Genomic DNA, 18,088 nt, shown 5'->3' on the forward strand with positions numbered 1-18,088 from the left:
GATTCGAACCCGCCACCTTAGGTGTATGTGGCTGGCGCCTTAGCTGGTTGAGCTATAGGCGCCTAGCCGGGACATGTTTTTCCATTGAGTATCTTGCTGGGTCTAATGCTTCCTGGAACCCATTCTGAGGGAGTGTGGTCCACAGAGAATACTGGGAGCCTGGGTTTGGGTCTTATCTCTGTCCAATTCTCAATGTTGCCGGATCCACACCCCGTGTCACAGGCCCTGTGGGTAGATCTTCACCTTTCCCTTTTTTCTCTACTCCTGATCTGCCACTACCTCAAAATCCACCATCTGCATCTCAGCAATTTTTCTTTTTCTGTGGCAGGAGCTCTCTTCCTAACTTATTTCCCTCATCTGGACACCTGATCTTCTAGGCCAGAAACTTTGGAATCATCCTTGACTATTCTCCCTTCAGCACCTCTACTTTCCTTTATTCCGTACTGTTACTGAGCTTTCCTCTTTGATGTTCTTTCTTGATATTTCTTTTATTTCCCCCTCAGTCTCCTTTGGGACCTTATTTTTGCTCCATCCCTCCTGAAGTTTAATATACCTCTATATCAAGTCCCTTCCTGAGACATGCTTACTCCTACCACTCCCTGCTAACCTTCTCATTTGAAGCTGATTTCCTCCCCACTGGCCTTCCCTGTATGTGCATGGGTGTGTGCACACAGACACACGCACTCACATCTCTGTTCATTCCTTAAGTAGGCTCCATTAGAGAGATGATGTCAGTCTTTTATCCTAGCTAGGAGGTGGCAGAGCTAGGTTTCAACCTCAGGGTTTCTAAGAAAGTGCTTTCTCATCCATAGTCATCACTACGTTATTCAAGTCTGTCAGAAAGTCTGAGCAGGGATTATTTCTGTTTTACACTGGAGTCTGAGAAGGGGGCTCCTGGGCAGATGAGTGCCTGATAGGGTGACCAGCCATCTGGATTAGCCCAGCACTGAGGGTGTCCTAGGGTGGTTGGTCACGCTCATGTTGGACATAGTACTGTGAGCACCTTTTCGTTGACCACATTGCTTCTCAGGAGGCGACATCTCCTCTGCATTTGACCTCCTCTGCCTTCTGACCATTTGATGTAGCCTGTGGAACAGTGAGTCTTGTGGCCTGTAACTTCTTCCCTCCTCCTCTCTAGTCGGCCCCATGCTGATCGAGTTTAATATGCCTGTGGACCTGGAGCTTGTGGCAAAGATGAACCCGAAGGTGAAGATTGGCGGCCGCTACACCCCCAAAGAATGTGTCTCTCCTCACAAGGTGGCCATCATTATTCCATTTCGCAACCGGCAGGAGCACCTCAAGTATTGGCTATATTACTTGCACCCGATCCTGCAGCGCCAGCAGTTGGACTATGGCATCTATGTCATCAATCAGGTGAGGTCTGGAAAGAAGGAGGGTGTGCGTGTGTGTGTGTGTGTGTGTGTGTGTGTGTGTGTGCAGTGTATGCACGACAAGGGGAGTGTTTTCACAGACACCTGGCATATTGTAGTGAGGAGCCAGCCCCAGCACCAGTGCAGGCGAGTTGAATGCCATTGTGCTTGCTTATTGCTATCAACTCTGTTAGCTAAGGGAAATTGCTGAGATGTGTTTGTCTATTTGTTTTGGTTTTGGTTTTTTGGAAGTAGCCTTCCAGCAAAATTGAGAAAAGAGACAACCCTAATTATCCCAAAGTAAACACTGATTATTTACCATCTTTGTGTAGCTGTATATTTTCCTTTTACCTTTTAAAAAAGAAAGCCGTTATTTGGATGTCAAACTTCTATCCAGTGAGATTGGTTCCTGGGGCACCTTAGTTTAGGCCACAAGCCAGACCTTGTCAAAATGTCTGGGGAAGTCTGTTCGAGGGCCAGATCTGAGAGTCAGGTGGACTGGGCCAGTTCTGAGCAAAAAGCTTCTTACTGAATATCTGATCCCTATGTGTTGGGCTTTAGCCCTGCTTAGGAGACTAATGCTAACTATGTGTCAGTCTTCATCTCTGTGACCTGAGAATCAGATTGATCTAAGAGGCATTTTTATTGAAATAAATTTACTTCCAACCTGAGGAGCATCATTTTTTTTTCCCAAGAATATAACTTTGGTATTTCAAATTTATCCCCAATACTTAAATCATATCTTTACACTGTAACCTAGGGGCAATGGCACATCCAACTTATCTATGTACCAAATGTCACTGAAATTCATTTGAAGAGACAGAATATGTTCATTTCTGCAAGGCCCAATGTCCAATTCAAGGTAAACTTGGTCTGTTTGAGGCAGTAGAATTGTTGACAGTTTACAGCTTCCATCAAAGCTAAGGGACTGTGTGCCTCTTCTCATGGACCACAAAGAAAGCTGGAAACAGCAGTCTGTCCATCAAGCACTTCTGAGGACTGCTGTGGCATAGTGTCACGTCACTTAGTGCAGGGAGATACTAAAGAAATGTAAGGTCTGAGTCCTACCTGTCCTGAAGCTTCCAGCACACTTCTTTGGTTGTTCCCAGGAAACCGTTTGTTAATACTCCAAAGGCATATAATTGGATGGTGACTGTCAGATGTTTTAGAAGCTCAGAGGAAGGAGAGAGAACAATGGCCTGGAAGAACCAGGATATAAACAAGGTTTTGAGGGGGAGAGAGATGGGTATCTCAGCTGGGACTAGTGAATAGGGACCTCAAGGAAGACAGGAGCCTTGCAGGTCACTGGAGATCAAGATAATCATTGGGGTAGAAAAGCACTAGAGACCCTGAGGCCAGGTGTTGGAGCTGAGCCTTTCAGCTCAGCAGAGCAAGCCCTGTGACAAGGAAACTGGATCTCAAGGTGAGAGAACAGGTGGTGGGCAAGCCCTCTTGGGGATTTTTGAGTCTCTTGGCCAAGTGAGGTTAGCCTAGGAGCCTATGAACACCTGCAAGCAAGATAGCCATGCAGTTGTGGGTCATTTTGGAAGAATATTGGAGAATGTAAGAGAGAACAGGTAAGTGTCATGCAAAGTAGAGGTCACTTTAATCCAGCAAGTATTAGTTTAAGTCAAGCCCTGTGATCAAGAAACACTTGTCTGATGCCAGTGAACACTTATAGATCATGGCAAGATTCAGGAGCCTGTTCTTGAAGCAGTAGCCGTATGCACCTGACACAGGAAGCCACAATTGCCAGGAGCCAGCAGGGATGACTAAGAACAAGCCATACAGCTGCATCTCATTTCTCTCTTAGCAGTTACTATCCCAGCAGATGAGTGACACATTGCAGACACCGTACTGTCAGATCTCATTCAGCAAGGCATCTGGCAGCATCCCTGATTACAAGACAAGTCTGCCTGAATAGAAGACAGACAGCTGTGGTCTGGAAAGTATATAAGTAGATTAAAATACATACTCAGGCAAAGAGGGTACAAGAGAGTTAGTGATGAGTCTCACTCCGTTTCCCAGGTTAGAGTGCTGTGGCATCACAGCTCAAAGCTACCTTCAACTCTTGGGCTCAAGTGATTCTCTTGCCTCAGCTTCCCAAGTAGCTGGGACTACAGGTGCCCACCACAACACCTGGCTATTTTTAGAGACAGGGTCTCATTCTTGCTCAGGCTGGTGTCAAACCCGTGAGCTCAGAGCAATCCACCTGCCTCGGCCTCCCAGAGTGCTAGGATTACAGGTGTGAGGTACTGTGCCTGGCCTCAAGAGATCCTCTTGATTCAGCCTCCTGAATACCTAGGACTACAGGTGCCCACTAGAACACATGCCTAATTTTTCTGGTTTTGGTGGAGATAGGGTCTTGCTCTTACTCAGGCTGGTCTCAAACTCCTGAGCGCAAACAATCTCTTTGGCCTCTACAATGCTAGGATGACAGACGTAAGGCTCCACACCTGGGCTGATGCTCATTCTTTGATATAGATGGCTGTGGTCAAGGAAGACTGGAGAGGAAGAGGCTGTGTCTAGATACATTGTATTTTAAGTGAATGTGAGACTTCCCTGTTCAATTATAGAAGTCAAAACAAATATTGGACTGGTGAAAATATAGTCTCCAGCTTAAATTATTGTGACACAATTTATATATTCCCTAGGCTTCAAACAGATTTCCTCCTGTCCCCTACCAAATTGGTGGAACAGATAACTAAGCCAGCTCAGACCAGTGGCACCACTGTGCTGGCTGACACTGGACACTGCCTGAGACAGCTCTCCCAAAGTGTGCTTCCCGAAATGGAGGTACATACGCTTGAGGAACCCCGGGTTAAACCACATGAAGCAGGTCTCATTCCTGCAGAGCCCTCAGAGGTATTTCCTGAGCTTGCCTAACTGCAGAACTGTTTTCTAAGGACCATCTTAAGTGATGAGTGTTTTTATGAATCATACTTTAGGGGAAGCAGGCCCAAATTAACACCTCCCCCAACCACCTCTTTACTTTCCCTAGAATTTCTTTTTTTCTCCCCTTCCACTTATAGCTTACCATCAGAAATATTTTATTTTTAGTTTCCAAACATATATATGTGTTTTTCTCTCTAGTCTTGTCAGTATCATTTCCCCCCCCCACAACTTTTTTTTTTTATTTTAATTTCTATTCTTTCCTTCTCTTCCAAAGGTTAACTTTCCACCTCAGGAGAATATTTTCCTCTTTCTTCTCCCTTTCCCCCAGTTAGTCTTTATATTTTATGCTCACCTTCTACCCTGATTATCTTTCTGGCACCGTGTGTTCAGACTCCAGATAACTAAGTCAAGAAAAACTTGAAGTCTTCCCTACCTTTCCGATAAAGAATATTATCTAATACATAATAAAGTGATAATAGGAAACCTGAACATGGAAAAGACACAGAAGGAAAAACATTTGGAACATGCCCATATACAAATTAGGAACTTCCTGCATTCTTTGTTTTATAGCTATAATCTAGAAGAAGAAAGAGATTTTTTATGGTACCTGGCTTTGACACTGTTTGTTGAAGAAATAAACTTTATGAGCTGTTAAGCCTGTTAGTGAGTCCCTGTCCCAGACATTTGCTATCATTTTGACTCTTCATTTGCACATCCACATCCACTACTTGAAATTAGACATAAAGAGGCCAGAGCTCAGTGGCTGACACCTGTAATCCTAGCACTCTGAGAGGCAGAGGCAGGTGGATTGTCTGAGTTTAGGAGTTCGAGACTAGCCTGAGCAAGAGCAATACCCCTATGTCTAAAAAAATAGCTAGATGTGGCTTGGTGCCTGTGGCTCAGTAAGTAGGACGTTGGCCACATACACCAAGGCTGGCAGCTTCCAGCCTGGTCTGTGCCCTGCCAAATGACAATGACAACTGCAACAGAAAATAGCCAGACATTGTGGTGGGCGCCTGTAGTCCCAGCTACTCGGGAGGCTGAGGCAAGAGAATCACTCAAGCCCAAGAGTTTTAGGTTGCTGTGAGCTGTGGTGCCATAGCAGTCTTCTGAGGGTGACATAGTAAAACTCTGTCTCAAAAAAAAAAAAAAAATCTAGATATTGTGGTGGGTGCCTGTAGTCCAGCTATTTGGGAGACTGAGGCAAGAAGATAGCTTGTGCCCATGAGTTTGAGGTTGCCGTGAGCTATGGCATCATGGTACTCTACCTAGGGTGACAAAGTGAGACTTGGTCTCAAAACATAAAAGAAAATTAGACATAAAGATTGCTTAAAATAGGGGTGGTCTCTGAGCAGCTAGTTGAAAGATTTCCAAACAAGTTTCTCAGTATAGCATGGAACTTTGTGCCCCATTGAAACGCTACACACCCCCATTTTCAGCAGGTCACGGGAAAGGTGTTCTACTTGAAGTGTCTGTCATTTCCCATCCTGGTCTTTGCTAGGATTTGCCCAGACCCTCGAGGCCAGTATGAAAATTTCTGTTCCTTGTCACAGATGAGGAAACTGAGACTCAGAGAGGGAAAGTGATGGATAGTCACATAAAAAAAAGCAGGCTTGCAGCTCAAACCCCAGCCCCTGACTCCAAGTTCAGTGCCCTCTCGCTGCCCTGCAGTGACTCTCCTTGAGGCTGTGTAGCCCCCACCCCCACAGTGTTTCTCAAAGGCATCCAGGGCAGGGAGCAAGCTCTGTGCTTAGACTGCCTGGCTTGAGCTCTGGCTCTGCCACTTCCAGTCAGTCAGTGACCTTAGGCAGGCTTCTTATGCTCTTCAGACCCCAGTTTCCTGCTAGGGAAAGGGAAGGGTTTAGCATAAGGCTTTTGAGGCTATAAGCCATCCACTGTTTCTGTTGCTCTTCCTGCTAGGGAAAGGGAAGGGTTTAGCATAAGGCTTTTGAGGCTATAAGCCATCCACTGTTTCTGTTGCTCTCCACCCTGCACTTTCCCTGGCCGATTCCTCTGTCGGCACTGTGGTGGTAAATCCTACCATGCTCTCCTGCCTCCTGCTTCACCCTCACTTGATGCCAGAGTTAGGAGCCTTCCTGCTCTTGTTCGGACTCCCAGGGTTAGAATAATAGATACTGGAGTGGGTCAGGTGACCGAATCTCAGAGGACTGAGGGGCCCCAGGAGCTGTTTCGGAGTAGCGTTGTGTCTCAAGCTCTGCATGCAAGAGTGAACTTTCACAGGGTTTATGGCTCATACTCCTGCCCATAGTAAGCTATTAACCTCTCCCATTTGGTTTAGGCCCCTCTAATCTCCATGACAACTTCTATGTCACGATGAGTATATTGGAGGAGGAGTTGGAGAAACTTTCACAGTTGAGATAGAAGAACAAGCAGTGCTTTTTGTCCCCAGGGTCTCCACCCCTCCTGCCTTAGCTTGGTGGCATGGGAGGGTCCATTTGGCTCCCAGCACCTGAGATGCAGATGTCCAACTCTAAGTCCGCTACTGAAGACCTTATAGGGGACTCAGTGTCAAGATGTCATAGCAAAGGGGAGATGCATACTGCACTTTCTCATACATCAATATGGAAAGGAATCTGTGAAACCACCCACGGTGAAGGGAAGGCAGGTTGCACCTGGCAGTGCTACCCCTAACTAAAGGAATGCAGGATGTTTGTGGTATTACCCATCATAAAAATTATCTAATGGGTGAGGAATGCAGGAGCAGCTGGCCAGGTAGGTTTGTCATGACTGTGGCAACCCTTTGCCTCAGACCTGGTACCCAGGACTTGTCTCCCCAGGTCCATCTGTTTATCTTCTGGTACCTCTATTCTTCTCCATCAGCTGCCTGAGACCTTTCTGGTTCTCACCGTGTCATTCCCTCTCTTTAAACCCTTCATCATGTCCCCATTGCCCATAGTAAGTGTTAAATAATCTAAAATCCTAAGCTTAGCATCTGAGACCATCTGCAGTCTGGCCCTGACCTATACCTCCAGCCACTTCCTCCTTATCACCCTTTGACATACTCTATGCCACAGCCACACTGGATTTTCCCATTCACCCAGACCCCTCTGTCCTTGTACCTTTGCTTATGCTATCCCCAAAGCCCCTAGTGGCTCTCTTTCTGGCCATCTCTTAAGCTCCCCATCCCACCCTCAAACTGATTAGCTCTGTGGAGACCCTAGGAAGGATCCGGCTCTTCCCTCCCTACTGCTCCCAGGCCATTCACCTGTTGCTTTCTGTTAAAGGATGATTCTCTGCATTCATGCCCTGGACTCCCAGACCCTCATGCCTGACTCCCCTCTGCCTCCCTGAGGACACTCATGCACAGCCCAACTTAGAGTCAGTGAGGGTTCAGAGCACAGAGCCTATGACTCTCACCCCTTTATTTCTACCTAAGTGGTCTCAGCACCCTTACCCTTGCTCTTCTGGCTAGATCTGTGCCCCTTGGAAGCAAAGCCTCCTTTTCCAGTTGGGCCCTTTTGGAACTTGCATGGCCCCTCCCTGGACTTTTCCTCAAAGTGACAACAGTCCTTGGTGTGACCTCCCTTTCCAGGAAAAATGCAGAGAACCTATGTTAGCCCCATAGCTGTTATAGTCATAAAACTCCACTGGGGGCTCAGTGCCTATAGCTCAAGCAGCTAAGGTGCCAGCCACATACACCAGAGCTGGCAGGTTCGAATCCAGCCTGGGCCTGCCAAACAACAATGACAACTACAACCAAAAAATAGCCGGGCGTTGTGGCCAGGTGCCTGTAGTCCCAGCTACTTGGGAGGCTGAGGCAAGAGAATCGCTTAAGCCCAGGAATTGGAAGTTGCTGTGAGCTGTGATGCCATAGCACTCTACCCAGGGCGACAGCTTGAGGCTCTTTAAAAAAAAAAGAAACAACAACAACAAAAACCCTCCATTGGGGTCCTTTGGACTCAGCATGCTTTATGGTCTCACTTTGAATTGACTGTCAGAGTGAGTCAAATTGGTCTTCTGATTGTTCCCCTTAAGGGAACGCCCCAAAGGTAGGCACGTGATGACTGAGTGGCAGAGCTGAGATTGGGGTCCTTTGGACTCAGCGTGTTTTATGGTCTCATTTTGAATTGACTGTCAGAGTGAGTCAAATTGGTCTTCTGATTGTTCCTGTTAAGGGAACACCCCAAAGGTAGGCACGTGATGACTGAGCGGCAGAGCTGGGATTCAGACAGAGGTCACCTGGGGCCTAAGGAATGCCTCACCTTGCCAAGGTTATTCCCAGCATGCTCCACACACTGCCAGGGCTGAGTCTCCCTAGGTCCTGAGAGGAAGGCTAGCAGCTCTTGAAACAACCTCAAAATCCCCAATTCCCCATTGTCATGCTAGCTTAGAAACCCTGGCCTGAAAGGCTGTGGAAAAGTAGCTGGAGGACCCACCTGGCTATCTTGAGGAACCTTTGTCTGGCTTGGAAATTTGTTCCCACCTCCTTCATCTGTGCACAGTGGTGGGATGATAGTTCCAGGCTGCTTGTGTTTTTGTGAACAGATTTAGAGATAGTCCTTTGTGCCTTCAGTGAGCAAGAAAATCCCGTCACCGCACCTCAGCAGCTTATCTCTGTCACTGGTTTAGGCAGCTGGTTCTTACAAGAGGTCAAGTTCACTGGGGTGTAGCACACTCACGGGCCCACCCTGTTAGTGAGGGCAGCTGCCCAGGCAAGATCATGTCTGTTCACCATCCCCATTCCCACCCTCCTTTCCCTCCCTGAGCTGTCAGTGCCCAGACAGCAGCGGGTGTATAGAGATGGGGCTTAGGCGGGGTGGGGCTGGTCCTGGCCAGCAGCCTGCCCTTCTTTTGGTGGTAGGGGTAGGTGGTGGGGAAGAAATTGGGGAGTGGCTCTGTGCCATCACTTTGAGTGCTACCCCTTTGCTGTGTTCACCCCTTGTCCATGTCTCTCTCCGTTCTCCTGGGGGATGTGTGGAATCACTCATAGTGCTGCTGCTAAATTACCTCATGGATGTTGTTTTGGAAAGGGACAAGGAATGACACTTTCTAGGATTTGCTTTTGCGTTGGAACGAGGGTGGGCAGAATGGGCCCCTTTTCCTTTGCAGCCTTGTTCTTTGCTTCTTTTCTCCTTACCTGAGTTCCTTGCATCCATACTTCTCTCTCTCCTTTTTTTCCCCTTCTAGTGGAGCCTTTTGCCTTTACTTATTAGTCCTGTTTGTAGCAAAGGAAGCGAAAGGAGGAGTTCTTCTCTGTGATCTGCTTCTTGTTCTCCACCTACCTTCTCTTCTGTACTCTGCACCTTCTATAAAGAAAGAAAGCAATGCTGATCTAACTACCGCTGACCCTGCTGCCGCCACCACTGCTGCCACCGCCACCCTGGTAATGTCCACATGCCCTCAAATCAACCCAGATCCAGGGCCCTGCTGCTCACGGGGAAGCCATGCAAATAAGCCCATGAACGGGTCATCTTTGGGCCCTGGGGACCCCCAGGTGAGGCCAGGGCCTCTGTGGGCTAGCTGGGAGGTGCTGAGGTTGCTGGAAGCCATGTTGTACAAAGGTCTCAGGGACTTTCACTCTTTAGATTAAACCACAGTGGAGTTCACATTACATGTATATCAACTTTTGTGTCCTGCCTTTTTTCTTAAATTCTATATCATGTGCATCTTCCATATTATTTCATAGTCTTCATAGTCATTACCTTCCATGCCTTAATAGTAGTTGGTCATAGAGTTCCATCATAGATAACAGCCTTTTCTGTATTAGAAGGTGTTCGGATAATTTCTACTTTTTCATAAGTATAAATAATACTCTAATGAACATCTTTGAGTCTGAAGTTAATTCTGTGTTGGCTTCTTCCACACTTAGGATCATTTCCCCAGCTAGATTTTTGGATGTAGGATTATGGGTTCAAAAATGGTTTTATGCACATTTTTAAATTTCTTAATACAAATGGCCAAATTGCTTTGTGAAAGAGAAGCTTTTAATTTTGCAAGTATTTTTCTCCAGCTTATATCTTTAGCACCCCGCAAGTGCTTAGTGCCAGCCTCTTGATATATTCTTGGGAAAGCCTTGTCACAGCAGGCTGAGAAGGGCAGGCATCCTGCTGGGATTTAAAGCTGCCCTCTCTGTGCTCACCTCACCCAGCATCCCTGCTGGGCTGTTCTGGGAGCTCATTTCTCTCTGAAAGCAATTTTATGGCCTCTGTCCAAATTGTGTTTCTGTGTGGCAGGGGTCAAGGATGTGCTCACTCTTGAGAATGATTACTTTGGTGGACAGAAAGCCACCCCTCAGCCTGTCTCTGGCACTGAAGGGCCCTTTTCCCTCACTCACTGGGTGAAGAGTTTAAGTCTCAGACCCAAGTTTTGTTCTGGGCTCCTCTGTCTAAGCTACCATATTATTGTGGTTAAAAACTAGAGACCAAATGCTGTGAACTCATGGGTGAGTGGATATTAGCCCTCCACAAACTCAGCATCTGTATAATCCCAGGCTCTTTCCAGTAATTCTCTGGGGATCACCTCCCAGTCTGTCCACTGTCCTGGATCCACACATAGCCTACAGGACGGCCCTGTCAGAGCTTCCTCTGCTGCTCATCTGTTACTGCTTTCCTGCAACTTGCTCAGCCTAGATCCTTCCTCTTGGTGTTTGAGCAGGCACAGAAAAGCATGCAGAGGGTGTTTTGGCAAACGTTGCCACTGGTTACAGACCTGCCCCTCAGTCTGTGGTGATGAGAGCCTGGAGGTGACTGTGTACATGGTGGGGTGGGGGTTGGCTTTGTGATGGGCCAGAGTGTGTGTGTGTGGGAGCCACAGTGTGTTTCCCATCACAGAATTCAGATTCATTGAGAGTCTTGCCTTCAGGTAGAAGTTTTCTTTTCTTTCTTTCTTTTTTCTTTTCTTTTCTTTTTTTTTTTTTTTTGAGACAGTCTTAAGCTGTTGTCCTGCGTACAGTGCTATGGTGTCATAGCTCCCAGCAATCTCCAACTCCTAGGCTCAAGCGATTCTTTTGCCTCAGTTTTTCTATTTTAGTAGAAACGGGGTCTCACTTTTGCTCAAGCTGGTCTTGAACTCTTGAACTCAAGCAATCTACCCGCCTCAGCCTCCTAGAGTGCTAGGAGTACAGGCGTGAGCCACCACGCCTGGCCCAGGTGGATGTTTTCAATCTTGTTATTGTTGTGTCCTTTGGTAGAAGATAGGCCAGGTATGACCAGTCCCTGAGCCATCATGGCCTGGGATGTGTGTCTGCTGCTATACACACATAAGCCTGGCATCTAGAGTAGGTGGGGGTGGGGTAGGAATAGATCCAGAGACTGTTGGGATAAAGGGGGACATGGCTTTCTGTCCCCATTACAATCAGGGGAACGCCATTCTTGCCTTCCTTAACCACAGTTAGGATTTTCCTACAGATTGGACCAGACCTCCTCCTAAAATCCCCCACAAAGGCAAGTGTGATGATGCATAGGCCTTGAGAGCAGGCAAGAATGAAAGAGGAAGTGGAGCCTCTGCCTTTAGTTCATGGGGGGAGGCTTTCTCTTCTTAACTGGGAGCTCTCACTGGAATCAAACAACAGCTTCTTAACTGGTCCCTCACCTTCACTTGGATGGGGCACAAATCCCTCCTTGACATACAAACTGTAGTTTAAGACGCCCTGTGGCCTAGATAAAAGATAAGCCTAAGTATCTTAGCTAGCACCTAACACCCTACCCCCTTCTACCTTTTGCTTCACCCATTCTGAAATGTTCTCTTCCCCCACAGCCTTTACAAATGTGCTCACTGTGCATGCCTTTCTCTGCTCCTGCAACTGTCCTCTCTCCTGCCACCACCTCTGTAGTCTGGATCTGGTCTGATTCTGCCTGCTTTTCTTTGGTCCGCCTCCTGTAATGGCCTTTGCCCAGTCATTTGGGGGTTTATATATATACTTTATATATATTGGGGGGTATATATATGTATATAATATATAAACCGAAAAAGGACAGAAAGAAGAGAGTCCAAAAAGAAAATACACACATATACCTGGTTGCCCTAGAAGGAAGTGATAACTGTAATTCTTATTTATCAACATAAGATGGAGTCCATACTTGAAAAACTGGGTCTTTTGGCTCGGCGCCTATAGCTCAAGTGGCTAAGGCTCCAGCCACATACACCAGAGCTGGCGGGTTCAAGTCCAGCCTGGGCCTGCCAAACAGCAATGACAACTACAACCAAAAAATGGCTGGGTGTTGTGGTGGCCGCCTATAGCCCCAGCTACTTGGGAGGCTGAGGCAAGAGAATCGCTTAAGCCCAGGAGTTGGAGGTTGCTGTGAGCTGTGATGCCACGGCACTCTACCCAGGGCAACAGCTTTAGGCTCTGTCTCAGAAAAAAAAAAAAAGAAAGAAAAAGAAAAACTGGGTCTTTCAAAGGGACACGCATGCCCAGCATGCTGGCTCCTTCCACCAAGTGTGATTTCCCACACCTTTCCCAGGTCTATGAAGGTCTCTTTGGTTTCTTCTTCTGCTGAAGACTCTAAATGCATAAGCCACAGGCTAACTCACTTGAACCTTGTTAGAAAGTACCCCTTCTGTCAGAGAAGTAGGTTAGGAAGGACATGGGGAAAGCTACAGAAGGCAGTCTCCAGGTTGGATCCGTGGGAGATGTTTTCAGGATGGATGGGAAAGCCTATCCCTCTAATAGTAGCTGACACTTTTACCAGACAGTGAACTTAGGTCTTTTCATGCATTGTCTCGTTTTAGTACATCTCATTTTTTATCTACATGACACAAAAGTGGAAACTGAGGCCTAGAGGTGTGATTTGCCCAAACTCATATGGTTAATAAAGAAGCTGCATTCCTGGGATAAAAATGCATGTGTCTGTCACAGTGGTGTATTTTATCCTGATAAATGTTTACTTGAGCAAATGAAGTATCAGATGCACTGGATGAATGTGCTTAGCTGGGAGGGGCAGGAAGTTGGGCTTTGACCTCCTATTAGCAGTGGGGATTAGTAGGCTTGCTAGGGCCTGTCTTTCTTATCAAGAAAAGTGAGTGCCAAGTGTTACAGCAGTTCACCGAAAGGAGCCTAGAAAAGGGTTGACTTTTCTGTAATCCCAGCGGAGGAAAAGGAAGATGCACTTTCCTCACTTACCGTTCTGCCCAGCTGGTGTTCCATCTGCCATTTTATGTCAAAATTCATTTTTCAGTCTGTTCATTCATTCATACATTTATTCAGCTAGTCAGCAATGTTGAGCTAGTAAGCTCCTATTATATGATAGGCAATGTTTAAGGAACTGAGTGAATAAAAAGCAAAAGGTCTCTATTTTTTTTTTTTTTTGAAGACAGTCTCCCTCAGTTGCCTTTGGTAGAGTTCTATGGCATCATAGCTCACAGCAACCTCAAACTCTTTGGGTTCAAGTGATCCTCTTCTCAGTCCCAGGTAGCTGGGACTATAGATGCCTGCCACAATGGCCAGCTATTTTTAGAGACAGGGTCTAGCTTTTGCTCAGGCTGCTCTCGAACTCTTGAGCTCAAGCAATCCACCCACCTCGGCCTCCCAGAGTGCTGGGATTACAGGTATGAGCCACCACACCCAGTCAAATATCTGTCTTCCTTGAGCTTGCATTCTAGTGGGGGTAGGGGGACTGAAAATACACAAGTAAATGAAATATATATGGCCTTTGTGCCAGCAGATTTGGTCCTTGGGGACCCAGGGGTTGCCATCCCCAAACAGGTGATCCTCTTTGTCATTGCACACACTGTTTCTATCATAATGTGTATCACACTGTTTCCTACCCTACACAGTGAGCTTCGTGAGCATGGAGATTGAGGTGGGTTCACATTATTTCTCTGGTGCTTGGTTTGGTGCCTGACATACATGGAAGGCACATAATAGGGTAATCAAACTGTAGCCAACTATATAAAGAGAACAGAAGTGAGAAGTTCCACAGGTACCTGATTAATTTCACCAGTTTCCTGGTTATCTTTCCTGAAATTAGTTTATTTATAGTGTGTGTGTATATATATATGTAAATGACATGTTTAAATGCCTTTTTCACCTTTCCTTTAGAGCTTCCTTAATTTTTGTTAACAGCTCTATTCCCTTGCATGGATGTACTATGATTTAAAACCAGGTCCATTGATGTTGCTGGCAATCTTTTGCTGTGATAAACACTCCAGTGAACAATAGTGATCAGTCATTCATGCACATGCAAGTCCTCCTGCAGGATAAAGACCTAAAAGTGGAATTACCGACTTAGAGGGTTTGGTGCTCAGTCTTGATTTGTAAATTGGGGGCAGCAAAATGATGTCCCAGAGTTGACTCATGACCACACCTACTGGACAAGTTCCAGTCTCTGATGATAGTTCTGCCCAAAGGGCTTAAGGAGTCTGATTTTACCTTTTTTGTTTTTGCTCCAGGCTGGAGACTCTAAGTTTAATCGTGCTAAGCTCCTCAACGTTGGCTTTCAAGAAGCCTTAAAGGATTATGACTACAACTGCTTTGTGTTCAGCGATGTGGACCTCATTCCAATGGATGACCACAATGCCTACAGGTGTTTTTCACAGCCACGGCACATTTCTGTTGCAATGGATAAGTTTGGATTTAGGTAAGAGGTGTTTAGCCAGAGTCTGTAGTAGCCATGTTTCTTTCATATATTGCCTAGGAAATGCAGTTCCTTCAGCTCAGGAATACCTCTTTAGACCCTGGAAGAGAATGCCTCCTCTGAGAAATGGGTCCTCTTTATGCCCAAAGTCAGTTATGTTAATTTTTGAGAAGAAAAGATGAGTTCAGAAATGCCAGTAGTCTTTGCATATACAGATGAGAACAGTTTTGGATGGCTCCTATCTTTAGGCTCTAAGCACATACTGTACTTTATTGCTTTATTCTTCCTCTAACCCCACATAGTTTGGGAAGCACTGAATTCTTGCACTTGAATATTATCATCAGATGTTCCTTGGCACTTTAAGAAGGAACATGAGGCTCGGCGCCTGTGGCTCAAGCGGCTAAGGCGCCAGCCACATACACCTAAGGTGGCAGGTTCGAATCCCCAGCCCAGGCCCGCCAAACAACAATGATGGCTGCAACCAAAAAAATGGTCAGGCGTTGTGGCGGGCGCCTATAGTCCCAGCTACTTGGGAGGCTGAGGCAGGAGACTCGCTTGAGCCCAGGAGTTGGAGGTTGCTGTGAGCTGTGATGCCACAGCACTCTACCCAGGGGGATAGCTTGAGGCTCTGTCTCAAAAAAAAAAAAAAAAGAAGGAACATGATTCTGTTTTCCAGTAAAACATAGATTTCTGCTTAAATACAGAGCCCAAAACTTACCATCAAAATGCTCATGGTGAAGGGGCCAGCCCAGATGCTCCACTAAGCCTGATGTCATAGGTGAGAAATGACCTTATAGTTTATTGATTTAGACTCTTTTTTTTTTTTTGAGACAGAGTCTCACTTTGTAGCACTTAGTAGAGTGCTGTGGCATCACAGCTTACAGCAACCTCATACTCTTGGGCTCAAGTGATAGAGAATCACAAGAGTATCTCAGCCACCCAAGTATCTGGGACTATAGACGCCTGCTACACCACCAAGCTATTTTTATTTGTTTGTTTGTTTATTTTTGAGACAGAGTCTCACTATGTCACCCTTGGTAGAGTGCTGTAGTGTCACAGCTCGCAGCAATCTCCAACTCTTGGGCTTAAGTGATTGTCTTGCCTTAGCCTCCAGAGCAGCTGGAACTACAGGTACCCGGCTATTTTTTGTTTCAGTAGCCACTGCTGTTTTAGCTGGCCGAGGCCGGGTTCGAACCCCCCACCCTTGGTATATGGGGCTGGCGCACTACGCAGTGAGCCACAGGCACCACCCCTGCCGGACTATTTTTAGAGATGAGGTCTTGCTCTGGCTTAGGCTGGCCTCAAACGTGTGAGCTCAGGTAATCTACCTGCCTCAGCCTCCCAGAGTGCTGGGATTAAAGGCGTAAGCCTCCATGCCTGGATGATTCAGACTCTTTATTCTCATCATTTTTCATCATTTCTTCATACTCTCCCTTGCTGGGGGCATGGGGCCATTACATGAGTATAGGAATATCTGATGTCCTTCCACCAAATCAAAGATTTTCAGGCCCTAAACTTGCTGTCTTAAACAGGGAAAATTTGAATGTAACAAATACTTTTTAACTCTTCAGAGGTCACTCTGCTCGTCTATCTTTCCTCCCTTCCTATTTGCATAAGTTTTTCACTTTGAAATACGCAGGCCCATACCCTGACCTCTCTTAATTCCTTCCCTGAAGCATGGTGGTGAACCTGGATGAGGCCCAAGTGATCACCTGATTTCTTGTCATAGCACCATGCTTGTTTCACAGATAGCCAGTCAGGTTTGGGGATGGGTAGCTAGGTGAGAAAGCAGGGACAGCAAAACCGAATCTTGTTGCTTTGGCATGTACTTTCCCTTGAAATGGCTAAGAATTCATTTCTCTAAAGACACTGATTATCAAAATACCTTATTGGCCTGGCCACTTATAGTTCAGACCCTCATGTGATAAGTGTGGACAGTAGCATGGGGTGTGCCAGAAAGTGGATGACTGGCACCAAAGTGAGGACATTTAATTACAGGAGATTTAGTAAAGCAGGCCTCCAGGGATCTTTGCTTATGGATACCTGCAGTCAGAATTTCTGGATGTATTTGAAAATAATAATTGTTTCTCTATTTTCATATGCTCTATATGGTTTGGCTGACTTCCCCCCCAAAGTCTGAGTTAAGAGTATTCTTTAATTTATGTGATGGGTTTTGGTCTCTTTGGATTCCAAGAAGAGCCTGAGTGTGGTTTGAAGTTGCACTGAGGGTCAACACAGATCTGCAGCTCTCGGAAGATCCACAGGAAGGCCTTTGGGGCATGTCCAATTCCTGACATTTCTCATCAGTGCTGATCCTATGTTCCTTGGGTGTTGACAAGTCATAACCATTGAAATATTGAAATATAAAAATTTTTAGAGGATGAGAGCCATGTGTCCTACTACTTGCTTGAAAATACATAATAATAATAGATTGACCATTATGCATTTTGCTAAGTCAGAATAAAATAGAAATTTCAAAGAAATTTGAATTGTTAGGGTTGGGAATGGGAGCAGGGCTGGGAGTGGGGCCAAGACAGTGGGTTCAGGAACACTAAACCAATCTCAGATTCCGTGACCTCCTGCATAAGGACCTCATTTGCAGGAGCAGGGCACATGGGAAACAGATTCCTGAGCCACTCTGGAAGAGCTGGGCTTTTGCCTGCTCCTGTCCCTGAGTGATTTTCTAGATAACTGTAGAAATAGCACTGTATTGTTGGAAAGAGGAAGACTGTACTTTTTGATATCTGTGTCTTTAATGCATTAACGGCCATGTAAGATGTATTTAGCTCACGTTAGTTTCAAGCCCAGGGCTTTGTGAAGCATATGTAACTCACATGTAATAATGGTTCCCAAGGGGAAAAAAGCATTTTTTTTCTTGTGTGGCAGTCAGTGTGTGAAGATAACCTGAGCTGCCAGGGTGAATTGCTTGAGCTCAAGAGTTTGAGACTACCCTGAGCAAGAGCAATACTCTGTCTCTACTAAAAACAGAAAAACTAGCCAGGCATTATAGTGGGTGCCTGTAGTCCCAGCTACTTTGGGAGGTTGAGGCAAGGTAATCTCTTGAGCCCAAGAGTTTGGGGTTGCTGTGAGCTATGATGCCACAGCGCTCTGCCCAGGGTACCGGAGTGAGACTCTGTCTCAAAAAAAAAAAAGATAAGCTGAGCCTTAATGCAAAAACAAGCAAAACCATCATAAATCTCCCATCAAAAAGTTCAAGAGAATAAAGAATAACTTTAAAGTGTGTATGTTTTCCTCAAGCTTTACTCTGGAGATTTCTTTTTTTTTTTT

The 18,088-nt window shown here is 46.0% G+C and overlaps 1 protein-coding gene across 1 annotated transcript in view; it reads left to right on the plus strand.

The window, feature by feature from the left end:
- Positions 1–18,088, plus strand: part of B4GALT1 (beta-1,4-galactosyltransferase 1) — a 54,050-nt gene that overhangs the window by 32,631 nt on the left and 3,331 nt on the right. Inside the window, exons 2-3 of the mRNA XM_003800285.3 lie at positions 1,139–1,374; positions 14,616–14,803. Of these exons, the coding sequence (XP_003800333.1) occupies positions 1,139–1,374; positions 14,616–14,803 (424 nt within the window). The remainder of the gene's footprint in view (positions 1–1,138; positions 1,375–14,615; positions 14,804–18,088) is intronic.

The sequence above is a fragment of the Otolemur garnettii genome, unplaced genomic scaffold (assembly GCF_000181295.1).
Source record: "Otolemur garnettii isolate 467f Iridium unplaced genomic scaffold, OtoGar3 scaffold00172, whole genome shotgun sequence".
Classification (NCBI taxonomy): domain Eukaryota; kingdom Metazoa; phylum Chordata; class Mammalia; order Primates; family Galagidae; genus Otolemur; species Otolemur garnettii.